The sequence below is a fragment of the Protopterus annectens genome, chromosome 2.part1 (genome assembly GCF_019279795.1).
Source record: "Protopterus annectens isolate FY-2018-M chromosome 2.part1, PAN1.0, whole genome shotgun sequence".
In the NCBI taxonomy this organism is placed as follows: domain Eukaryota; kingdom Metazoa; phylum Chordata; order Ceratodontiformes; family Protopteridae; genus Protopterus; species Protopterus annectens.
The window spans coordinates 1,565,232,659-1,565,259,854 of NC_056729.1; the positions used below are offsets into that span (position 1 = coordinate 1,565,232,659).

Sequence of the window (27,196 nt, forward strand, 5' to 3'; positions counted from 1 at the left end):
GATGACAGTGCTAGTCATTGCATGATTGTGCAGCCCTTACTTTTGTTAAGCCGGTCCATTTAACCTGTATGTATATATATATATATATATATATATATATATATATAGATATATATAGATATATGTATATATAGATATATATAGATATATGTATGTATATATATATATATATATATATATATATATATATATATATATATATATATATTTTTTTTTTTTTAGATGATGTAATCAGTCTGTGCATATGTATTTTAATATTTACACTTTGTCTTTGATGGGTGCTTTTACACCACTCCTTTTTTGGGTCCAATATTATATTTGTTTGTGAATAGATAGATAGCTTAGATAGATAGTACGATGGATGAAGATTATAAGTTTTTACCTTACATGACTATTTGCAAAGATAAAGCTAACAAATGTATATAGTTAGTGCACTGCAGTTCTGGCCACTGATTTGTGTTTTAACTTTTTCTTTCATCTACATTACAGCTTGGTGTTTAAGGAATGAAGGTGTTAGCTCTGTTCTCCTGGGGGCTTCCAATACAGACCAGCTGCTGGAGAATATTGGAGCAATTCAGGTATGTCTTTTTTTGGGTGGGGAGTGTTGAGACTATAAACAATGTTGAGTATTTAACATTCAGGTTCACCTCTGTGCAATAAGTTATTTAATGAGATTGAATGTGTCATTTCCATGACAGTAATTTTCCAGCTTTGGCATGAAACATCTCAGCCAGGGCACTATACTTTAATTAATGATTAGTTGATATTCATGTTAAAATCGTCTATTCCGACTAGGCATTTTGTTAGTACTGTGACAGCTTTGTAACACCTATGAAATAATTTAGAGAAAATCCCTTTCTCTGACTTATTTTAATGTATAGACTGAGACAGCTTAGATAGACAGTGGGTCCTATTTGTGTAGCATTTTTTTTTCTGGAGCTGAAAGTAACTGGAATTCCTTCAAAGTTCAAATGCAAGGAATAAAATTAAATTAGTGCTTCTTCTGTAGATGCATCTGTATTGCAGCCAGATAGGCAGTCATATAATCAGTGTCCTTCCATTAACAGAATATCTGCTTTTCTATATGCTTGTGCCCACTTCCTGATATGTATTTCTTTTGCCTTATGAAAACATCATGTGCAGAAAACACATGACACAAGATTATTTATTTATTTTTTTTGTGATTGTAAAGTCTCCATTATTTTTTATCTTGCATCACATTTAACAAAGTACTGAATTTGCCTTGGACTATTTTCTCAACTCAGTCTTGATACCCATATTGGTTTTGATAGCAGAACCTAGACATCAGTGAAGCAAGATGCATGGACTCAGTGCTTCTCACAAAAAGCTTGTGGTTGATTGCTGTAGTCCCAATTCAGCACATTTTTTTCACTCAGACTGTAATTTGGGGACACTGGTAAAGAGTGGCTCAGAGAAGCAGTCAAACTGTGCCACTCCACTCCTAAACCATTGAAGAATTAAGACTATGATGTTTTCATTTAATGAGTCTACCTTTAGTATAAACGTAGTGTTACCAAGTCGACAAGGCAGATATCTGCCATTTTCCTGTAGTATTGTACAGAAAGTCAAGAAAAACAAGAGTCATGTGTCTCCTTCAACAAATAGCAGGCCACAAGAAGTGTGACATACCTCTTGTCTTGAATCTGCTACAAGCTTGCAAAGAAAGATGGAGACACTTGAAGTGTCTACAGCTGTACCATGGTGGAAAACACCCTCTAATACATATTGCCACAGTGCTTGGCCAGGAGTGAAGCCAAAATGAAAATGTTTATCATGTCTTCAGAGGCAACATATCAGGAGATGGTGAAGGAAATAACACTGCACTTGGATATTGATACTGCAAGGTAGTATAAGGAAATTAAATCTTCAGTGGTAGTAAATCAGGCCAAAATAGAGGCAATGGAAAACCAGGTGAATGAATTAGAAGACAGCGCTAATGAGAGTACTTCATTTTTGTGGACTTCTCCTAGAGAAAAGGGACAACTTAAATGACAACTATTCTTGAATTAGAGCTTCATATAGAAAAAGTGCACAGAGTGATTTTATATTCCCCTAACATATTCTAAGTCTATCCAGACAAGGATGGTAATTGTAAGATTTGCAACTTTTGAGTTGAAGGAGATGGTGCTTTCAGCACTATGGCAGAGAGGTAAAATATTTTTATGAACATTATTTCTCAAGAATATGAAAGAGGAAGATAAATTACTTTTTTATTGCTGTGCAACTATGCGGTATTCATTGTCTGAAAGTCAAGATAATATACCTTGAATAGTTTAATTTTTCCGTTAGTGTTTCAAAAACCTTTATGGCTGCAGATGAGGCTAAAACATAGTCTTATTATGGGGTGAAGGGAGATTCCTTGGATTGTATGGTGCTCACATCAGCAGACTCATTTGAAGTTAAAGTTATACAGCCAGGTCAGTGGAGGTATAAGGAACCATATGTTCTCTTTTTGCAGAATGTCTACAAGGAAAAAAAAACATCTCTCAGAGTGAACTAGTACTATTGCAGGTGTCAGAGTTAGAAATGTATAACTGAGACTAGAAGGTCATGTTTACTTTTTTATTTTATTTTTCTCCCAAGTAAGCACATTGTTTAGTGAGTAATTGTTTAGCAAACATAGGATTATAATGTATCTCTGGTAAATGTGGAGACTCAGATGGTTATAGTTGTAGGTTTGTAAAGAAGGATTTTTGACCACAACATTTATATTTTTCTCAGTAAACTAGACAATAGATGTTGTTAGCCATCATTCAGATTGTGTTTTTTTTTATAGGAGTGGACTGTGAGAATTGTTTTAGTTTAAGTGCTGATGCTCTGTTTGCATCATCAACTGATTTTGTTTGGTTATCTTTCAAAATTGTAAGAGAAACAACCTTACCTGGCAGCTTGCATTTATACCTCACCTATCATCCATTATGCTTCACAGTGTTCATAGTTTCACGCCAAAGGGAAATGGCTAAGGACTGAACCCTGGGGTACATCCTAACTTCATGCTGTCTTTTTTCAGCCAGTTTCCTATCCATTGAGGCATATACAGATTGACATTTAGCTAGCAGAGTTTAGCTGAATTAAAGAAGTGTGGGATAATGTCAAACACCTTTGCAAGGTCTAAATATCCAGTGTGCAGAGTTTTGCCCTCATTCACTGCTTCATTAACTTTTTCAAAGAAGTCAACCAGGTGACGTAGTCTTTAGTGGCCCATGATAAATCTGAATTGGGTTGGGTTGAGAGTGTGTAGATTATTTACATCCTTATTTAATAATTCCATAATGATCCTTGCCATAGCCTTACAGATGAGAATTGTCAGCTTATGGATGTGTAATTACCTAGGTTCATTGAACCCTACTTTGTGCAACAGAATGAGAGTTGCTGTCCTCCATTTATCCATCATAAAGCCTGTTTTTGAGGCTAATACTGAATTAGCTTATGCAGGAGATCAGACAAGTCAGGATCAGACAAGTCATGTCTCGGGCTGACTAATAGACGGCCTGACCCCATAGACTTAATGTTCTTGGCCTTAGATAGTGCCTAGACAGCTTGCTCTTCAGAGATTTGAGAGAAGGGTGTGGGTGTAGGTATGTAATCTGAGAATATTGAAGGGAAGAGGGTGATATAATTTGCTATTAGCTCTGCACAGTGCTGGGCATTGTTCCAGAGATTATTAACATAACTAGAATAGGCTTTGTGGGTATCCTTTGCCTGGGTGGGTGTCATACCTCTTAACCTCTTAAGGCAGGAATTCTAGACAAAGACACAAATAATGGAGAGGACAAAGGCCCATAAATAGGGACACTTTTCTCTTGCAAACTTAGAAAGTTGATAGAATAACAGGTTTTGCATTAGCATTAATCTTCCGAAGGATATGAAATCTGACAGTCAAATGTCTGCCATTATTTTCTGACTTCAGTCCTCAGTGATTTCCCAGAAAACTACAATTTTATGAGAAACGGATCAAAGATATGATTAAAATATTCGGACAGTTTAGAGCTATGGTGCCTGTGTTTACCTCATGGTTAGCTTTGGTTGATTTGATCAGGATCTGGAGATCCTTGTTAAGTTTAACTAGAGTATTTTTGGCATCTTTTCAGTTAGATTTCTTTTTGTTTGCAATATGATTTTTCTTTTATTATAGAGCCTGTTTCTGTTTGGGTTCCACCATGGCATTCTGTTTATTTCTGAAGGGGACAGATGTGTCTGTGCATCCGTTTACATGTGCATAGAATTTAGCAGTGAAAGATTGTATGTAAGCATTGGGGATCATCAGTGTGGAAGGGGATTTTGAATTTAGCCAAGTCGTCACTCCATTGCATAATCTCTGAATACCATGATATTGGAAGATGTTTCAGGCTTTAGTCTTACGGTGATTATGATTGATTTGTGGTCTGATTTGACCATGGAGGAAGTTGCAGTTGGTGGGGAGCAAAGCTGTTCCATATTAGTAAAGACCAAGTCCAGGATTTTAATACCCCTTGTTGGTGTATGAACTGATCAAGTGAGGTTATACTGATTAAGTCCAGAAATCTCTGGGCATACTTATTTTGGTACTTTTCCGTTAACGGGGCAACAGTTGTTTTGGCCTCGTTAGGTTTTTGTCCTATGGAAAGTATTTCCAACTTCTGCAGCACATACGGAGTTACTTGTATTGGTACCATATTTAAGCAAGCTTATAAATATTTGTCTTAGTTCTGGAGCTATTATATTTGTGGAAAATAGTGACATGGTAAATTAAGCACCGTGCACATCCTGTTGAAATACCATTCTCAAACCATCCTGATTTCTGCCATGGTCATTGCTCCACAATTACTTTCTGATTTACGGCAGGCCTCTTTCTAAAAAAAAATAGTTGATTACCACAAAAAGGGCGTGTATATATTTCAGTCATATAAGATTCAATTCAGACATAAGGGATGCGCCCTCATGCTTCCGCACTATTCCCTGACAGCAGTTTCCAGCTAATGGAGCGACAATGCTACCTCTGAAAGCAATGCCAAATAATGGCTGTTTGGTGTAAAGGAATGCCACTGAAAAGTCTGTCAACAGACATTAACAGTTATGTCTTACTTGATTTTGGACTGGAATGGAGCTGGAGCTGAATACTTGGTAGCCATCAGTTAGAAATTCTGACCTTAAATTTACAAGGCAAAGTCATCTTGTTATTTTAATGAGAGAAGAATGCTCCGGATTACTTCCAGTTTTGTCCCTGATTCTGGAGTTAAGCGAATGAGAGCTGATGTGTGTGTATGTGAACAGTTACACATATGTTATGTACTTATAGAAACACATTATGAAAGAAATGTGTGTGTGTGTGTGTGTGTGTATATATATATATATATATATATATATATATTTTTTTTTTATTATTTTTTTTTCTGTAGGACAAAAAACCGTTAACGAGGCCAAAAAAAACTGTTGCTGATGTACCCTTATTTTATTTGTAACACCTATATTGAGTATCACTTAAAACATAGGCAAACATACATTTATATGAAAGAAAACAAACCATATGAATGTTTCCTAGTCACAAACATTATACATCACATGTATTCTTTTGTATATTTATCATCAATTCAACATTGCAAAAATTGATCAATTCCTGCAGTCTTTTAAACCTTGCTCCTACTCCAAAACATTATTCTGCATATATTTTTCCCACACTTTCCATTTTTCTGTTAAATTTGCTCCTGGCCATTTCTAAAGATCCCACTTCCAGTTCTTTTTTAAACTCTGTTTGAATATATTCAGTATTTCAAATATAGTTGGTTTAGATTTTGATTTCCATTTTCTAGTAATTGCTTTATTTGGCAGCCACCTGAATTAAACTTAATAAGGCCTTAGTATGTCTAGGCAGTTCAGATCCTGTCTGTCAGCTCAGAAAAGTCATTTCTTCAGTTACACTCATTCGATAACCCAATATTTCTGACAGAGTACTCTGTAGAGAATTTTTAAAGTACGCCAACTCAGTACATTCCCAACACATATTTTCTCATTTATCTTTTTCTTCCCCTTCACACCTCCAACATTTTCTAACTACCTGAGGAAAATTATTTTGAGTCTGCTTGAGGTATAAAAATACCTATGCAAACACTTCCAGTCAAAAATCCTTAAAACGTCTTGACTTTATTGCATATCTGGGAGCCATACGTATGTTCTCCCCTTGTTTCCTTGTGAATTGCTTCTCCAATCTCGTTCTCTCTCCAAACGTTTCTAACCTCCTCTGATTGATTCTTACAGTTATCATGCAGTATTTTATATACCCTACTAACTATCCCGTTTTTAACAGCAGCTTTTTGTTCAAGACTCCATTAAAAACACTACCAGGGCAGGTATTTCACTTAAGATTCCTCTGTCCCTTTCCCTTTACCCATATTCAGATATCAGTCCCTGATAGGGAGGGCACTCTGTAGCCTGCAGTCCAAATAATTGTTTTTTCAAACATCTTTATTAAATTTTAACATATGACAAAAGCAATCTTTCATGTATATAAATGAAAAACATGCAAAATGATACCACTTTAGTTGCAAATGGTTTGCACCACAGACACCATTTAAACAACTGTAGTTGCAAACATTATACATCACTTGTAAACCACCCAGTCATTGTCAGTTAAGCATTATATGGCTCATTCAAATCCTTCCTCTTAAACCTTGTTCCTGCTCTGGATATATTGTTCCCACAATTACCATTTTTTCCTATGTAGTTTGCTCCTTACCTTTTCTAAAGATCCCAATTCCATTTGTTTTTTGTCTGTTACTATATTCATTACTTCTAGTGAAGTTGGTCTAGACTTTGATTTGCTTTTTTAGCAGCCACCATAATTAGATTCAGCAAGGCTTTACTATGTCTAGGCAATTCTGATTCTGTAGCATAACTCAAAAAAATCATCTCCCCAGTCAGTCAAGTCTTCTCACCCAGCATCTCTGACAGAGCGGTCTGCAGGGAATTCCTAAAGTCTGCCAGTTTATTACACTCCCAAAAAATATGATCTGAAGTAGTTTACTTCATTTGGTCTTCAACCTGTGTGTTACAGATCTGTATCGGATCCGAGCAGGCAACTTTTAATAGCATCAGCTCCAAGCTCCAAACTCTTCCCGTTACCCATAATACACCTCCACTGCCTTCCATCGCCAGATCTCGTTTCCCACGAATTGCTTCAGCATCGTGTCTCTTGAGCTCCAGCTAGTCAAGTGGGTAAAGTCTTCATGAGTAGCTTTTTCAAAAAACTTTTTGTCAGTAAGTGTTAGTGTAAGTCCAAAATGTAGAAAAAAGAAACACCAAACGGGTAAGGTACCTCAAAGCAAAATGAAAACAGTCCAAAATAAAGAATGAATGGTACTCCACGACAATCGAAGCAGACCCACAAGATAGAAACTTATTAATCCTTTATTTCACAGAATAAAGTAAGCGCTTTCGCGTTTCCATAAACACTTCATCAGACTTTCAAATACATTGTGTAAAGACTCCATTTAAATACTGAGTCTCTTATAAAACAACCAATAAAAACTCTCTATAAAGATTACTAGTTAAAATTTAAAGTGCCAATGCTTGTGTGTATCACTAACACATATGGTTTCTTCATAAACCTATCTAACAAATATTCCCTATGCTAATAACATAAAAGCATACGCATATATACAAATAAAACATACATCAGTATATAAGCCAATAATTAAAGTCTAATGAGAAATTGTTTCAAAGAAACCCTCTCATTCAGCCCATGTCTTCTGTCTGCTTGTAAGTTTCTATCTTGTGGGTCTGCTTCGATTGTCATGGAGTACCATTCATTCTTTTAGTGTAGGTCCCCTTTCTCCTCCCCTTGCTTGGTGCGTCGAGTGTTAGTGCTTTGGAATAGTTAGAGTAGTTAATTCTGTTGTGTAGATTATAGATTCCCCTCCTCCCCTCAGTGTTTTTCTGTATACGAGTATGGTGAGTGGGTGTGTGTGTGTGTGTGTGTGTGTGTGTGTGTGTGTGTGTGTGTGTGTGTGTGTGTGTGTGTTAGAAAGTAATTGCCGGTTTTTATTAGGCTTTCTTTCTAATAAATAATATGGCTGAAAAGCTTGTTTTCAAGTGTTGCACAGAGTGTGGCCATAAGTTATCCCCAGCAGATAGCCACAGTATGTGTGTTTTGTGCTTGGGCGTGGCCCATCTCAGTGTGGACTGCAACCCCCGTGCCATAAAAGATATAAAGGCCAAGTTGGCCCTCAAAGGTCTTCTTCCTCCTTCAGACTCTTATCTTCCTCTTATCCGGCTTCAGTCACAGCAGCTGCTGTGGCCACATCTCCCTCCTCTCTTCCTCTGGCTTCTCCTCACTCCCAGGCTGGGACTCAATCTCCTGTACTAAAGCCTGCGGTAGCGGAGCAGAAAAGAGGTGGAGAGAGGGAGAGAGAGTCGAAGATGAGTTAAAAGAGAAAGAGGTCTCTGGACCTCGCTTCTCATACCAAGACACCATGGATCCATGACTCCCCTCAGGTCTGGTCTCTGAGGTTCTCCCGGGAGGCCGAGGAGACACGTCCAGCTTCTCGGGCCTCGTTGCCCCAACATGGCAGGTCAGAGTCCATGGCCTCGTCGTGGTCTGCCCGCTCCTTGTTTGACATGGATCTAGATAAAATGATGAGGCTTTTATCTGTACACACATCCAGATGAGGGTCTTACCAGCCCCCCTCCCTCAGGAGAGGGGAGCTTGCTTCCCTTTCTACAACCTATATTTCCTTCTCCGACCTTCGGGTTCGGAGTACTCGGATCTGAGGTTGGCTTTGGTCAGGGGGTCGGTGCCGACGGTACCTGCTTCCTCGACGGCAGCAGCTGCCTGGAGCGTTTCGGATCCAACCAGCTATGATCTGAGCCGCTCTCGCAGCCGGAGCTTGGGTATTGGATCCGAGGGCGTGGAACCTTTTTCATCGGCTCTGACTTTGTCACTCCAGGCTCCCTCCTTCAGAGCTCCATCCTCCTCAGGCCGGCTCCGATTTTCTCTTTGGACCCGGGGAGACCGGCCTCCTTATTGGTTTCTCAGGAGGTTCTCTCTCCTTCGGCGTTCAGCGTGGTAGAAAGGGTTTTCTCTGCTGGATTGAGACCCCTGACTGTCTCCTCGGTCTCCTCCCCAACCCCTTCATCTCTGTCTACGTTCCCCATTGTTTTACCAGAGGGACAGCCCATGCTCGAAGAGCCCCAGACGGTTCCCCCAAGGAATAAGTGGCTTGCGAGCTCCCCCCGGAGAGCCCGACCAGAGTGGTACCTTGCAAGCATACGTGCAAGAGGAGGCACTTGGACACCCCCAAGTCCCTCACCGAGGACATGGACTTAGGTGATGGAGAGGGTTCCCCAAGTTCACCTCCCGAGGATGTCTCCTTTGGAGACATCATGGAGATCCTGCGCCAACGTGGAGGTTGGTCTGCCCCCAAACCTTCTTCTGATGAGTCTGTGTTCCTGGATGCTTTCAGCATGGGCCCATCTACTTCCTGGGTGTCCCCTCCAGCAGATCCTTTGGTGGATCTGGTCACCTCGCAGGCATGGAAGGAACTGGACACCATGGAACCTATCACAAAAAGACCCGACAAGATCCTAAGCCCCCCCCATAGACAGGCCAGCTTGGAATAAGGGCTCCCCAGTAGACGCCATGGTGGTAGCAGCAGCCACTAAGAAGGAGCTTGCTCGGGAGAGTTCCTTGGTCCACCCTCCTGACCAAAAGTCGCGGATTATGGACCGCCTAGGGAAGCGGGTGTACGCTTTAGCTACCTTTTCGATTAGGACACTGAACTACTTGGCCCATGTCACTAGACTCCAACATGACCTGATAAAGGAGCTGGAGGAGTCCCCCCCCCCCCAAGTCCATGTCGCAGGAGGACAAGGCTTCACTCTCCGTGAGGATGGCCACTTTAAAAGCAGTATCTAACACGTCCATGCATCTCCTCTCACATGCTATGGAAGGAGCGGCTAGGGAGGCTGGGTCCAGCGTGTCCATGAGGCGCAACCCCTGGCTCAGGTTATGTCAATTTTCCAAACTCGCCAAGGCGTTTTTTGCCAATGCCCCTTATGACGGCCCTACACTCTTTGGTAAGACCATCAAGGAGACATTAGTCCAGAGTGAGAAGGATGGGAAGACACTGTCTGCCATCGGGATCTGATTCTCTAACCCTCAAAGGTCTTTTTCCCAGAACCAGATAGGGCAAAAGAAGATGTGGTTCCGGAAGGCGCAGTATTCCCGGGACACTCAGGACTCTTCTTCCCGCAGAGGCAGAGGGGGACAGAATGGATGCCGGCCCAGAGGCAGAGGGGGGGGGTCCGAGGAACTTTGGGTCTCGAGAACCTTTCTCGGACAGACTCAGGGAGTAACCCTGAGAGATTGCCCGACTGCTCTACTCTGGAGGCAGTCGGGGGACGATTGTCCTTGCACCTAGCAGCATGGGAGTCCATAACAACGGACCAATGGGTGCTTCAAATCATATCCAGAGGTTACGTAGATCCCCTTTGTGGGTTCCCCCAAATCCCCCAGACACCTCCCGGATGTACCACCCATGCAAAGGGAGGCAGCAGCACAGGAAATTTCCAAGCTGCTAGGATAAAGAGCCATTGAAACCGTCCCCCCATATCGGTCTGGATCGGGCTTCTACTCCAGGTTCTTTTTGGTGCCAAAGAAAATGGGGGACTTAAAGCCCATTCTGGACCTCTCTACCCTGAACCTGTCAGTTGTCAAAGAGAAGTTCCGGATGGTCACATTACAGTCCATCATGCCGTACCTGCAAGAGAGCAACTGGATGTGCTCGCTAGATCTCCAGGATGCTTACTATCACATAAAAATGCACAGAAGCTCCAGGAGGTTCCTCTGCTTCCGGCTAGGAGTCGATCATTACTAATTTTGGGCCTTACCCTTTGGTCTCACCACAGCCCCCAGGGTGTTTACCAAAGTGATGGCGGTGGTAGCTGCTCACCTGAGGCTTCAGGAGATTCAGGTGTATCTGTACCTGGACGATTGGTTCCTCACTGCTCCCACCAGGCGTCTGCTCTCTCAAACCAGGGATTATTTCCTGAATCTTGCCCTGCGTTTGGGGATCACAATCAATGCATCCAAATCTCTCCTAGATCCTGTACAGGTGATAGACTACATTGGTGCCAGGATAGATACTCTTCAGTGCAAAATATTCCTGACCTTGGAGAGAGTTCAAAACCCGAGGATGCATGTCTCCCTGATCTACCATTCTCATCTTCCAGTGGCAGAATCGGTGTTGAGGGCCTTAGGCTTGATGGCGGCGACCATAATTCTTCTCCCATGTGCTTGGTTACACATGAGAATTCTACAGTGGACTCTAGCTGTACAATGGTCCCTGTTGGAACTGCCATTGACATATCCAGTTCAACTCAGTCGAGTCTGTCAGTCGTCCCTCATATGGTGGATGAGCTTTCCGGACATTTTGGAGGGACGACCTTTTGTCCCAGCCTAAACCACAGTGATCACAGATGCCTCCCAACTTGGGTGGGGGGGTATTGTTCGGGCAGGACAGTCCAAGGCCTGTGGTCCCCCATAGAGACCAGCTTGCATATAAATGTCCTAGAGATGAGGGCGGTCCTTCTAGCGTTGCAGGCCCTTCATGCCTTTCTTCTTCTGGGGACAATTGCTGTTCAGTCAGACAACATGTCAGTGGTCTGGTATATCAACAAACAGGGAGAGACCAGATCTTACCCTCTTTGTCGTGAGGCCATGAGAGTGTGGGAATGGGCGATCTCCACCGGTCGCTTTCTCATCACAATGCACATTCCAGAACGGTCCAACATCCTAGCGGACAGGCTAAGTCGGACCATTCTGATGCCTTATGAGTGGTCTCTGAATCTGTCAGTAGCAGGACAGATCTTCAGCGAGTGTGGTCAACCTTGCTGCGATCTCGTCACATCTCCTTCCAATGTAAAGTGCAGCAAGTTTTTCGCTCTAAACCCCCTGCTGGGGGAGTCCCCCAGAGATGCTCTAGTTTATGCTTGGCCTCCCAATTTTCTGTACACTTAACTGCCAGTACCTCTCATTCCGAGGTTTCTACAGAAAGCTCGTCGACTTGGGAGCAAAGTGATCCTCATTGCCCCGTTCTGGCCTCGCCAGGTATGGTTTCCCTTCCATTGGTCTCACCTTCTGGCTCCACCTTGGATCCTAGATCCCATTCAGGATTCAATTTCACACCCTTTGGGGGTGCCTCATCCGAATCTGGGCAGCCTGAAGATCACAGCTTGGCTGCTCCAGTTCCCGTGGTTGCTAGGACTCCGGGACTATCCTCTTCAGTTAGATCTATTTTGGTGGCTGCTCATAAGTCTTTAACCAGGAAGGTTTATCGCAGCAAGTGGAAATGTTTTTCCTTTTGGGCCTCTCTAAGGAGTTTAGACCCTTTTATGGCTCCTATTTCCGCCATTCTTGATTTTCTAGCTGATATTTTTCAACACGGAGCTAGTTCTTCTGCGGTCAGAGTTCAGTTGGCTGCCATCTCTCATTTTCATGTGAGAGAGAATTCTGCCTCTTCCAGACTGTGTAAAGCCTTTATCAAAGGCACCTTTTTGTTACGGCCCCCGGTAAGAGATCCTGTTCCCCCATGGGACCTTACTGTGTTTCTCTAAGCTCTGGTCGCTCCACCTTTCGAGCCTGCCGCAACTGCAGATCTGAAATTTTTATCTTGGAAAACAGCTTTTCTGGTGGCTATTACCTCTGCAAAAAGGGTTTCAGAATTACAGGCCTTGTCCATCAAAATTCCTTACATGATTTTTCACAAAGATAGGGTTTCCCTTCGAACCAATCCATCCTTTCTCCCTAAGGTAGCATCACCAGTCAGTATCAATCAGACCATCAATTTGCCTGCGTTGTTTCCTGATGTTACTAAAAAGATGGAATACAAACTCCACATGTTGGATGCTCATAGACAGTTACGATTCTAATTACATAGTACAAATCATTTCCATAAATCTGATCAATTATTTGTATAAACCCTTTTTGGGGAAACCTATTTCCAAGGTCACTATAGCTAGATGGATTTCCTCATGCATCCTGCAGGTCTATAAGGACAGAGGCATGTCTCCTCCAGGTCAGGTGAAAGCTCATTCCACTAGGTCTATGGCTACGTCTGCGGCCTTTTGGTCTAGAGTGTCTTTGGATGATATTTGTTCTGCATCTACTTGATCCTCATCTCATACATTTATTTCTCATTACAAACTGGATTTGAATTCCAGAAGAAGAGCATCCTTTGGTTCCGCGGTGCTCCGGAATATCCCTTTCATGAGGGCCTTCCAGGAGTTTTAGTAGCTGGGGACTCTGTCCCACAGGTTGAAGACCAAATGAAGTAAACTACTTCAGATAAAGAAGTTATGTACTCACCATAACGTTCCACCTGAGTAGTTGTACTTCATTTGTCTTCAACCGTCCCTCCCTCTTTCCCCCGGACCTTGGCATATAATCAGCCTGCGGGCTGCAGTATAGGTCACAAGTAAATTTTTTCAGGTTGGGTTCTCAGTATAAGGTTCAGCAAACTCACTCTGGGGGTGGAAGATAGTGGAGGTGTATTATGGGTAAGGGGAGGAGTTTGGAGCCGATGCTAGTAAAAGTTGCCGGCTCGGATCCAATACGGATCCATAACTCATAGGTTGAAGGCAAATGAAATACAACTACTCAGATGGAATGTTATGGTGAGTACATAACTTTTTTCCCAGCTATCCCTTTCTTGCCCATCAAATCTCCAACATTTGTTATCCACCTGAGGAAAAATTCTTTGGAGTCTAATTGGGATATACAAACACCTACATAAACACTTCCAGGCAAAGATCCTAACTCTTCTAGACTTTGTTGCATATTTGGGAGATATGCATATGTTCCCCCCATTGTCTATTTGTGAATTGCTTATCCAGTCTGTATTCCCAATCCTTTCTAAACTCCTCTGATTGAGTCTTATAATTATCATGCAGTATTTTATATGCTTTACTAATCATTCCTTTTTTAATGGCAGCTTCTGTTCTAGATTCTATTAAAAACTCTACCAGAGCTAGTCTTTCATTTAGGAGCCCCCATTTCTTTCTTTTTGCCTATACTCTGATAGGGAAGGCAATCTCTAAACTGCAGTCCAAATACATTTTTGGCCTCTTCCCGTTCTATTACCTTTCCCTTTCTAGTTATTTGCTCTCGATGCCTTGATTCCTTTGCCGGTTTTCTCTAGTAAATTCCAGCCTCCTCTTGCCTGTTATCTGTATCCCTGACCACAGTCATCCCTATTGGCAAAAATCTCTTTTCTCCATTCTCATGCTGGTTTGGTTCTTAGAATACTCCCTGCTATTTTATGAATATAATACTCTGTATGATTTTGATTGATTTTCATAAGAGTCTGCATCCAAAATCCCAATCTCTCCTTATTTCCTGAGCTTCCTCCCTCTGTCACCATCATTCCTTTCCACTTTGAATTATAGTTTTCTGCTTGTGCTATTTATAAGAGCCTTAACTTTGTTGCTCTAAAATACCCTCTCAAATTAGATAATCCGAGTTCACCTTATTCTAGTGGTAGAATCATCTTATCCCATTTGACCCTTGCTGTCTTCCCTTCCCAGATAAAATCCTTCAACTCTTTTTTAATTGCGATCCAGAACTTCTCCTCTGGTTGATAAAAGTATGCCTGACCTGTGTATAAGACTAAAGGGACTAAAAACATTTAATGGCTTGTATCTTAATATCCATATCCAAATAACAAAACTTCCAGTTTCTCAGTTTTTCTATTATCTTCTGTTTAGTCTCTTTCCACATATCCTTAGCTGCCACCACAGAGTAATTTCTAATCCATACTCCTAAATACTTAATTTTATCATGTCCCCATAAATATGGATATTGTTGGACCAGTTCATGTATGGGTACATAATTTACCGCTATCACCTTTGTTTTAGCTTAATTAATTTTGTATCCCAAGAAGATTTGAAACTGTCGTAAAATGTTCCACAACACTGTAATGTCCATTTCTGGTTTTGTCCTGTATAAAATATCATCTGCAAATAGAGACAGCTTTTCCTGACTACCATACCAATTATATCCTTGAATTTCTTGCCAGTGGTTCTAAATATAATGCAAACAACAAAGGGGAAAGCGGACAACCCTGTCTGGTTCCTCTACTCAAGTAGAAATTATCAGAGAGGACCCCACCCACTTTAATTCGCACCTCCAATCCCTCATATATTCTTCTCATCAATGTTATAATTGTATCAGGGAAAGCAAATGCTTCCATTGCCCTACTCATGAAGTCCTAGTGTACTTTGTCAAATGCTTTCTCTGCATTAAGACCCACCAATAAAAGTGCTACTTTCTTACATTCTGCTTCCCTCTGGATCATCAGTGTTCTGTTAATATTGTCAAATGTTTGCCTCCCTTCCGTAGAACCACACTGATCCATATCTATTTTTTTGGTATCACTTTTGCCATTCTTTTAGCCATTATAGACATGAACACTTTATAATCATAGTTTAGTATTGAAATGGGCCTATGTGAAGCTGGATCCGATGGATCTTTACCCTCTCCTCCTCTTAAAATGCTGTTAAACAAAACCTTCCAGATCTTTATCAGTTTTTCCCTCCTAATTTCCAAACTTCCACAGGAACACCATCTCTTCCTGGGGACTTTCCTGTAGATAGGTTATACAAACGCATTTTTATCTCATCCCTTCCTATCCTGTTATTAATTGAGCCTCATCTAACTCTAACCATGGCTTATTTAATTCTTCCATAAACATTTCCAATTGTATCTTTTCTTGATTTCCAAATTTCTCTGCTTTATACAAATTTTCATAAAATTTCCGAAATATTTCTAATAGTTCTACAGGGTCTCTTGTTGTCTTCCTTGTTATAGTCTCCCTAAGGTTGGTGACTGCCCTTTCCACTTTCTGTTGCCTGAGTTGTTATGCTAAACGTTTTTTCGCTCTAGAATTATTATCAACAGTTATTTAACAGCAATCTTTCTAAACTAATGCATATTATCGAGGTAACCCTTTACTTTCTGTTTAGCATTCTGCCACTGCTCCTCTTGTTCTGTGAGATTCACCCCTATTCTGCAATTCTTTAACATTTGTCAGTCCCTCTGAACAATACTTGTTACTACTTAACCATATCTGTCTTATTTCCACCCTATTTGTAAACTCCACTTTCATTTTATCCAACTCCCTAGCTATATTTTCACAAGAAATTTCTGTCTTCTCTAATAACTTCTAAATAATTTCCGTTACCCATTCCTTAAATTCTTCTCTTTTCAACAGATAGGTGGGAATGTTCCAATGTCTCATTTTTATTTCATTACCCTGCATTTTTATTTTAGTTATTATTGACACATGACCTGAAATAGTTACTGGATGCGTTTTAAAATTTTCAGTTAAATGCACATGTTCCTATAAAATGTAAGTTCTGTCTAACCTAACCCAGTTTTTGTATCTTGTGAAATAATACATAAATCCACTCCAAACTCCTACTACTGAATTCACGTCTTCCATGCCAAATAGTATCATAAATTTCTTCAGAAATCTACCTTCCTTTGTATACCTACTACCATTATTGAATCTTGTCAAGGGTCTGAACCTCTGAGGGGTTTTAAGGCAGACATCCTGCAGTAAAAGAAACAGAAAACTAAACATATCTCACCTGTTTAAGATCCTGAGCATGAATGGCAGGATTTTACTCAGGGTCTGTTTTAATGCTTTAATGCCCTTGAAGCCTTTTCAAGAGGTATCTGACTCCCACCCCCACAACTGGTCTTCCACTCCTGTTAAGCGGTCTAGGACTTGGATTCTAGAGAAGAATCCCTGGCTTATTCTTCCCAGATTCCTTCCCCTCTGGACTATGATTAGGAAGAAGATTCTTTGAGATCATACTCTCCCTTGGAAGAGTTGTCTTTTGGGAATACTGTTGCCTGCATGATGGAGTATTTCAAGTGGGACTGTTCCCACATCTCTGACATTCAAAAGAAGTACTATGAGCTCCTACAAATGGAGTCTCCCAAACCATCAGCTGTCCCTCCTGTTTTGGCTGCCATTTTGGACACCTTTTCTTCTACCTGTATAGCTCCTGACTCAGCTTCCAGCACCAAAGAAACCTGATAGGTTCTGCAAGGTGACTGTGGACTGCAAGTTTTTGTATAAGTGCCCTTCTTCTGATCCTTTAGTGGTCAGAGTTTCTTCTGACAGACCTTTTGAGCTATTGTCATCTACTAAGCTCCTTCCTCCTGATAAGGATAGTCAGACCATGGAAAGACTGGGCAAGAAAATTTATACTCCTACCACCCTGTCTTTTAGGGACATTAACTACCAGACTCATATGACCAGGTATGTTTTGGCCCATGTCTAACCTTCCTGATTCTGATGGGAAGGCTTCTGCTCTTTCTGTGCAGGGGTCCACTTCCCAAGTTGCCTATTACACGATAAAATGCAGCTATGATGCAGCTGATGCCTCGCCCATGGTTGCTGCCTTTGGTTCAGTGATGAGGCATTATTCTTGGCTACGTCTTTAGGCTTTACCTGATGATATTAAGGCCAAGCTTTTGGATACCCCTGTGGATAACAAAAATCTTTTTGGGACAGCTGCTGCTGACTTAAAGTCCCTTCAGGATACGGGTAAGGCCTTGCAGGAACTCAAACATATTTTTGTCTCCCTTATGCCCAGATTATCCTTCTAAGTCCGCCTTTGTTCTTAGATGGACTTGCCTTCCTCTTAAAGGTAAGATGGGTTTAGGCATGTACCCCTTGCTACGTCTACTCAGACTCCTTCATCCCAGAAACCTTTTCAAGACAAACCTGTTTCTGTTTGACGTTTTGCCAGGTCCCCTTGTCTCTATGCATTTCTTTATCTCTTCCATACTGGCATCATATCACCTCAGAATCTTAGATGGATCTTCTCACACAAGACAAGGGATCTCTTATCCATCCTCGCCTGTCCACTCTTCAAATGACTCTGAGAGTGATAGTGTTTTGATCCCTTTTAGGCATCTCTTTTCTGAGGATGTGCTTCGGGTTCTGCAGGAGGCCAGGAAACCCACTACCAGAAAATCATTTGTGTCCAGAAGAAAGAGATTTTCAGTCTGGTGCCTTTCTGGTCATCAGGATTCCCATTCTGTGGAGGTTTGTCTGGTTCTGTTTTATTTGTATGATCTTCTTTCTTCATGCTCGGTTGACATGTTCTTCAGATAAGTCTCACATGTCAGTAATTTCTGCTTGTCTGCCCTTGAATCCTCTTCTGGCTTCCCGATTTGAGGTCAGTCAATTTATTGAAGGTGTCCTTCATATCAGGCTTCCCAGAAATCTATTCAGCCTCCTTGGGGCCTCAGTTTTGTATTTGTAAAATTAACCCACGTTTTTCTTGAGCCTGCTTCTTCAGCTTCCTTCCAACATTGTACTTGGAAGGCTGTTCTTTTTTGCTCTTACTTCAGCTAAGAGAGCGTTTGAGCTTTCATGGCTACTTCTTGTTTTAATTTTTCATAGAGATAGAGTTTCTTAATACCAGTCATTCTTTTATGCCAAAGGTGGTCAATGATTTGTCCCTTAGTCTATTCATCTTTCTTCCTTTTTTCCTTCTCCGCAGTCTGCCAGGGAGAAGGTTCTTCACACCTTGGATTTGCATAGACAACTCAGGTATTATTTAGATAAAACTAAAATAATTCACAAATCTGAACAGCTTATTGTTTATTTCCATCCTAGGACTTTGGGTTTGGCTGTTTCTATGCTGACCATTTCCTCCTGGATTTCTAAGGTCATTTCCTTTTTTTGTTTTATTTTCATCACAAATGTATTTCTTCATCTGTAAAGGCACATTTTATTAGGGTGGTTGCCTCCTTTGGTGCCTTTTGCAAAGGTTTGGATACCACCTCCACCCTTGAGGCTGATACTTGGTCCTCTCTTCATACATTCACTAAACATTACAGGTTGTATGTTATTTCAAGGATCAGGGCAGGCATTACATGGGTTTGTAGAGGTCCTTTCTGTGCCTTCCTCCTCCCAGGTTTCCTCTTAGCTCTTATACTCTCCCTTATGTAAAGAATACTTCAAAAGTTATATGGAAGGATATAGTGCAGTTTTGTAGTATTTTACCATAATAGCAGATGTCGTTCTCTTCACTGTTGCAGTATTCAGTCCCTCCTTCCCCCTTTGCTCTAGCTAGGGTGTATCATTTGAGTTGATTTTTTTTTTTATTTGGTTGCTGGTCTTCAGCTGATTGTAACCCTTGCGTCACTTAAATTTAGATGTTTGCATTAATGCTGGGTATCACACATTAATACAGACTGTATAAAGAAGCTTAATTGCTCCTGTGGAACTATTTAACTAAAATAATCTGTCTCTTCTGGAAGTCATGTCTTTTTATTTATCTGTCTAGTTAGCTAGCTAATGAGTTACATTCTGGTTACCAGGATAGACAACCGATCATGTTTGACCAGTTGCAGCTCTCCTGGTTGTGAAGTTTTTCAGCACTTTCTGAAGCTTAAGGGGGTTTGTTGCTGAACTGGTAGCTGAACATAAGACTTTCTGCAGTCTTTTATTGTTTCTTGCTAGGAAAAGTATAAATCATATAACTTCTTAGAACTGTGAAGGCTGGTTCATAGGTTGGTACTAGGCTAACTGCCCTTTGTGAGCCATTTTAAGCCTAGCCAGTTATCCCTTGTGAGACTCAAACCCTGCACCTTGTGTTTGTAAGGCAAACACCTTAACCATTAGGCCACCCTCCCAACCGACTTGTAGGTAATTCCCGTTCTGACAACCATGTTGACTTTGCTGATATTGGCCTTGGACCTTTTCTGTCATGGCAGTCACTTAAGGTCATACTGAAATAATCTTCCTGTTTTGTATTCCAAGATTATAAAAAAAAGTGTTTAAAGCCTATGCCAGAATGGAGCCCTGACTCCAGCCCAAGAAACCTTGGATTGAGTAGTGATTTGAATATTTGATGCCACAGGCAGGGAGGGGGGTGAGATTTGCTTGCAGCTGGAAATGTAATGTGGTAGAGACTGAGATGTGTCTTCCTGATTGCATGGCGGGCTACCTAGGTAGCAAAAATGGATGTGAGCGAGCCAGCACGACAGTGAAGCCTGTGCCCTACTCACTCTCTTAGGGACTTCTTTCCCATAAAATCCCCAAGCTGTTCCTGCTGATCACAAATGGGTGGAGGAGTGTCTGTCTTTCAGGTGGCCATAGAAAACAAGATCATTCTCTCCTTGGTGAGGGAGGACCCACCTGCAGAGTTACAGCAGAATTCAGGCACTCATAGGTTCATAGGTTGGTACAAGGCTATCGGCCCTAAGGCCTATACAAGCCTAGCCATAACAATTTCCTGGCTATTTCTTCCCACACTGTTTACTCCCCTTGGACCGACAGAATGGATGCAGAAAAGAGAGAGCCTGACAGTCTTAGGGTTTGTAAACCATCCATGGTCAAACCCTTCTTGAATGAGGGACTTTAAAGGGAACAAATGCTTTCATGCAGACATAGGCAGACATCAGCGGTGAGAAGAATGCTTGGCGGTGTGTGCATTCAAAAATAGATTGATTAAAAAAAATAAAAGTAGTGGTCCTTTGTCTAACTCCATTGCATGTGATATTTCAAATGTAGGAAGCAATTTATCCAGCAGTGGGATAATTTATTTAGCTGATGTGGGTCATTGTTTTTTTTTTTTTTTTTTTTTTTTGCAGTAGTATGTGTGGGATTGTTGTACATCATGACCAGTCTGTACTCAGACCTCCTCATAGTGCCATAGAAATCAATATGGACTTCCTTCCATGGAGTTAATGAACCTGCCATCTGTAAAGATATAGTTTCAGTCATTATTTGAATTAATTTTGTTATTATACAAGTTAGCTTTTTAAATCTTTCTTTTTCAAAGGATGGCACCCCCTGCATCCTCCTTTAGGAGCTTTGTCTACACACACCCTACCCATATGGATCTCGTACTATTGAGAGAAAGCTCAAAAAAACGAAACCACATCGGCCGAACACACTTTAGTGAATGTGCTTTTCACCGAAAAAGCACTTTCGCTAAAGTGTGTTACAAAACTAGAAAACAAAAAAAAAACACAATACTCTCATTTATGCAGGGGGGGCAAGCCCCCCACACCTCCCTACTTTAATATTCTCACTCCAAAATTGCACTACAGTGGGGAAAAGGGAATATTCCCTTATCCCCACTGTATGATCTCAACAACAGCCATCTCCCCACATTTTCATCCTTATTTAAGCACACTTTCGCGAAAGTGCTTTTTTGGTAAAAAGCACTTTCCCGAAAGTGTGCTCAGCCGTTTCACGTTCATTGAAACGGCCGTTCGATAAACAGTACAGATCCCACCCATATGTAGATACTCCCTGGGATTCATGAAGCTCGGCGCAAGGACAGCGGTAGGCTTGCGCAACAGGGCGGCGTGAAGATGGCGCAGTAGCGCCAAATGCATATTAATGAAGGCACGCTGCCGCCACAGCCACGTGCACAGGAAAGGAGCGTGAGTGCGTAGGGCGTGTCGAAGTGCCGCACAGAGGCGTGGAAATGGCAGCTGCCGACGTGCAACCTAAAATGCTTGCATATAACAAGTTGCAAGATAGTAATCACATCTGTCAGTGTCCCTTGATACTGAAATGTATGCAAAGCATGCAAGAAAGTTCCTGCGAACACAAAGTGAAGAGGCAAACACAAATGCACAGCAGGGAATAACGGGTCCCTATCCCGCGAACAAATGACATGGAAGACCGTGTGGCCGTAGTCCAACGCCGTTTAGATAGCTATACCAAGTGGAAGTGAAACACATCATATGTTAGCGAACCACCAGTAGGTACATCCAGCCCAATGGTGAGGGTCACCAGCTGACCCATAATGTGAGGGAGGGTACACAGCTGGGCAGATGTGTCCATAACAAAATACACGATAAATGTAGATATCTAGCGACCTTGTGTCCGAATCATATCCCACAAGGCATGTAATAGTCACATACAAAAGGTATGTCCGTATTTCACATACCAAATGTGATAGGAAATAGAATAAGCATGTAAACAAAACAGAAGGAGCATATAAACAGCTACAACAATAAGGAAACATATAGGCCGAAAAGAACAGTATTATCCGTACCGTCGACTGTGGGGACATGTTGTCCAGTACAGTTGGATATGTGTACGGAATATATTCCTGGACATAGGAAAAGGTGGCATCCTACCAATGAGTAGAACAGGCTGCCAAAATCTGGAAATCAGAGGTACAAGCCAAACTTGTCAGGATGTGTCACAGTTGAACGGGTAGTACCCGGGTATACCAGCCATGTAATGAAAGTTAAGTATGGGCGTCTGCCTATGTGCGTGAGGCATAGCATGTGGAAAGCAAACATGGTAGGGTAGTCCACACAACCATAAAGGTACCTGACACATGTAGGGTATTCAATGTGTTACTCTGGCCATGTCATGGGCCAACAACCAAAGCAGTGATTTATGGGGTGCGAGGAATCTGTGTGTGTGGGGATGGGTAATGGTACAATCCTCTAAGGCGATACTGTGTCGTATGCAGAATAGGTGCACCGGAGGTGTATGCGGGAGCAGCGGGTGAAGCTGAAAGAAACACAAACACATGTGTAAACAGCTGCAATACAACCAGACAGGACATACTGTAGAACACAATCCCACAAACATATGAATATTGAAATGTGCGATACAAATCGATAGACATGTAACTGGCACATACCCACAGATTGGTCCTGATGGAACTGGCCATAACAAATGCAACACACCTGGATGCATAATGGACTACCCAGCATCCCCTCCACATCACACAACCCGCTCCCGTACCTGAACGTCCACCAAATCCAGCCATACTTGGCCTACAGGTTTGGTGCAGCCACAGCTACACATAGTGACCACTATGCATATGTGGTAGGTAGTGTCACCCTAGGCAGTTGCAGGATTGCACACTATGTATCCCTTGCATGTAAACCCCCCAGCACATTTTTGTATAGCCAAAAAGATGTGATGTTTGTTATCTCTCTTGTTGTGGATCTGTCCAATTTTTGGATATCCCTCATGGGATATGTAACCTGTGTAAACATTAGAATGGAAGACACGAAGTGCAGTCCAGTAGATATCTGGACACAAGTTGGAATATGCATTAGAGGTGCACGATACTGTCCAGCCCTAAGTGGTCATGCATAACCTACCACCCAGGATCAAACACCTGCCCGTGATGCACGTGTCCCGACACGAATAAGCGGGAGAATATATTGCACACGTTCACATAGTGGCACATGGTATAAGGGTGATGAAGGCACTGACGTAAGCAGGATACCCCTGATCTACTGTGTGAGGGACAGTTAATGTGTGTGTAGGTGTGACCTGACCAACAATGGTTTTGTGACCGTAGGGAATAACTATGCACCATACTGCATGTAACAGTTGCCTAGAGTGGTCACGTCAGGATTGAATAAACGTAAGTCGTGCAAGAAACAGGCAAACAACAAAAGTGCCAAAGGTAGAAGGCTTACAGCTAGGAAACAAAGGGCTGTTCTAAACCTGCAGTGACCGTGGCCATGTGTTGGCCCAAATAATCTGGTGTCCGCAGTAGGGTTGTCATCTGTCCTGCTTTGCGAGGGATAGTACATCGTTGGACAGTTGTGTCCTGACAAAAGACATTTCAAATGGCAAATGTCCTGGGATTGTAGGACATAATTATGTCCCATATGTTATGTAAATGTAGCAGAAAATAATTATTGCAGTATCTACAATACCTAAACGTTACAAAAATCAGAATAAGCAAATAAACCGCTACAACAATAGGCTTTTATGTCGGCTAATAAGAAAAGTTCTATCCGTTGTACTGACCATGGGTATGTGTCGGCATGTAAAACCAGGTGTGTTCCAAAAATGCCCCATCTTGGCCATGTGAAAAGGTGCCAACCCTAGACACCGGAATACAGCACAACCCGTACATATGACAATGTCAATGATACCAATGGTCAGAGCATTCGCACATAACTGGCCAGACCCTTAAAAACTCACAAAGCCAGTGCCCTTTGGGGGAAAGGTGTTGAATGAGAATGACTACTCACTACAATGAAGAGTACAGACGCATTTAACTGCAGACAAGTAGAAGTATTACGAATCTGTCAACATGTTCCAAGTTAATAGTAGTAATATGGTAGAACTGTCCACGATTGTCCCTGAGTTGTCATAGCCTTGTCCCTGTCACTGTAGACACGAGTCCCCGAGTATCAGAGAGGTCCGTACATAGAAGTGCACCAACCAACTGTCCCAGCTGTTGACTAGACTATTGCATACCTGTAGTGATTTCATAACAGATGTCCAGAATAATATTCATTGTATGTATAAATGAATGAAATAGTCAAATGGGAAGGGAAACCACCCCCCCCCCCCAACCTGCATTATGTCTTGGAACCACTCCCCGCCCTAAATTATGTAGCGCTGACCCAATAATGTGGTCAGAGGTGCCCAAACACCTGCATCTGTAAACACAGGTAGACTGTGGGAAACTCTGGACTAACTCTGGCCATGTGCTACGTCTGATCTTTGAACAGCGCCAGGGCAGTGCTAGTCACCAGTCGGCTGAGCCTAAACCCGGACCAGCACATGAAAACCCTGACAATCCAGCACGCGTATGTGCGAGGACTATAAGTGTAGGGGTTATGAATATCCTTGGAGTGAGTAGACTCGCAGCACGGGTCCAGAGCAGTAGGAAACAGGGAATGTCCAAATTGTAGTACTGCGGTTTTCCCAGCAGGAGAATGGATGCCTGCTATGTAAGGGAAGCGGTGAGGCATATGTCAGAGTAGCTATGAACCATGGGTATACATATAAATGAGCCAGAACACCAATAGTGTAGTGGTGACAGCATCCGCCCAACGTAAAGGCATTCCCGGTGCAAGTACGACTATAGCACATATTAATTGTGTAATGAATGCCTCTGTGCTGTAAAGCCAATAGTTATACATGTAAAGGTGACCGCGTTCGCATGGGTCCGTTAACCGGATTCCATCAAAGTGGTACTGTCATAAGGAGTAAGGCACATGTAATCCTAAAGACGTGCCTGTAAACATATGTAACTCAGAATAAGTAGATACAAGTGGGCCTGCGCTGGTGTACGCAGCTATTAGCATAGCAAATGTATGTTGTCTTCTACAGCTGTAACTTTCATATAGATATATATATATATATATATATATATATATATATATATATATATATATATATATATATATATAGTTATATAGTTATATAAATGTGTGTATAGAGAAATATCCACAGACATAACAGAAATATGCAGTTATATAGCTACATATCTATCTATATATACACACACATACATATATATATATATATATATGTGTATATATATAGGTTCATAGGTTCATAGATTTATACTAGGCTATCTGCCCTAAGGCATTTATAAGCCTAGCCCAAATTATTGTGGCTTACGCCACCCCTTATATGAAAAAATACTGTGCCCATTAGTTTGTTGTGCCTCTGTCCAGCAGTGACACAGAGATGATTCCTGGGGTAAACCTACGATCTCCCATCCACAGGTCTAGATTTCTCTTGAACAGAGTCAGCGAGGTGCTCTGCCTCACATGGACCGGGATTTTATTCCACAGCATAGGGAGTCTCTGAGTGATAAATCTATCCCTCCAGCACGTCCTATTTATATCCGTGTTAAGGTTTAAGTCGCTTGCTCTAGTGGTTTTGGTGGATTTGGATTTTTGAGGTGGAGCATGTCCATTAATTCCGGGTTGGACATGGCCTTGTATGTCAGGCACATGTCACCTCTGAGCAGACGGTATGCGACTGAATAGAGCTGGAGTTTCTTCAATCTGGCAGCATATGACAGATTTTGGAGTCCCTTTATCCTTTTGGTGAGGAACTTTTGGGGTCTCTCCAATTGCTGCAGATGTCGGGTGAGATGCATCCCGAATGGGGCATTGTACTCGATCATTGGTCTGATAAGTGAAGAGTACAGGGGAACAATGACCTCACTAGATCTGGATGTGAATCCCTTCATGATCAGGTGGGCAATGTAGAAGGTCTTTCTAACCACTTTAGCAATGTGAGTGTCAGAAGAAAGGCCACTGTCAACCTGGGTCCCCAGGTCCCTGATAACCTCTTCTGTGCTTAGTGGATTGCCACCTATATGGTAGCTTGGGGTTACCTTGTTTTTCCCGAAGGGTATGACTATACATTTTTGGCGTTTAACTTCAGGCCATGGCTCTGGCACCAGCTATCTGTTTCCGTGAGTCCCTTCTGAAGGATATCCGTGTCCGATGCACTTTCCACTATGGCGCCCAGTTTGCAGTCGTCTGCAAACTTTGTCAGCCAAAGTCCTCCCATGTTGGCCTGTACTTCTGAGAAGTAGATGACAAACAATAGGGGGCCAAGGACCGAGCCCTGTGGGACACCACTTGTGACCGGCTTGGAGTCTGACACAGCGCCAGCAACTCTAACCCTGTGGGTTCTGTCCTTAAGCCAGTTTAGAACCCATCTTGTGACATATGGGTTTACATTTAAGCTGGTAAGTTTTCTACAATACCAGTGGGGTATTGTGTAAAGCCTTTGCAAGGTCAAGGTAGGCTGTATGGACTGCCTTTCCCTCATCAATGGCCTTGGTGACTGTTTGAAGAAGTCGACCAAGTTCAAAAGGCATGATCTTCCCTTGACAAAGCCAAACTGGGTCGGGTCCAATGTCTGCAAGTCCCCTATATCTTTGTTTATGAGCTCCATTATGATCCTCTCCATAGCTTTGCAGACTAGACTTGTTAAGCTTATGGGGCGGTAATTACCAGGGTCCATAGAGGCGCCTTTGGGGAGTGGGCCCACAGTTGCCGTCGCCACTCCTTGGGCACGTATCCTGTGGTAAGGCTGAGATTAAACAGCTGCCTTATGTGCGGGTTTAATTCCTCATTTAGCTCATGTAGCACACAGCCGGGGACACCATCCGGTCCCACTGATGCTGTGTTTTTAGCTTTAGAGAGAGCAGCTTTCACCTGCGCATTTGAGATGTCCGGGAGGCTACACTCGGCTGGGATAGTTATCTCTCCTTTAGGGGGGGAGAGGGGGGTGAAGTTTGCACTGAACCTGTCTGCCAGTATATTGGCAATGTCTGTGGGTTCAGTGATTTTTGTATCATTTTGGACTAATTCTGAGCATATCTGGGAATTTCCACCCAGGTTCCTAACATAGCTGAA

General features: G+C 42.1%; 1 protein-coding gene across 2 annotated transcripts in view; it reads left to right on the top strand.

The window, feature by feature from the left end:
• KCNAB2 (potassium voltage-gated channel subfamily A regulatory beta subunit 2) overlaps positions 1-27,196 on the top strand; it is a 1,357,533-nt gene that overhangs the window by 1,293,170 nt on the left and 37,167 nt on the right. For both annotated transcript variants that reach the window (XM_044063012.1, XM_044063011.1), the window contains one exon: positions 490-578. In XM_044063012.1, coding sequence (XP_043918947.1) covers positions 490-578 — 89 coding nt within the window. The remainder of the gene's footprint in view (positions 1-489; positions 579-27,196) is intronic.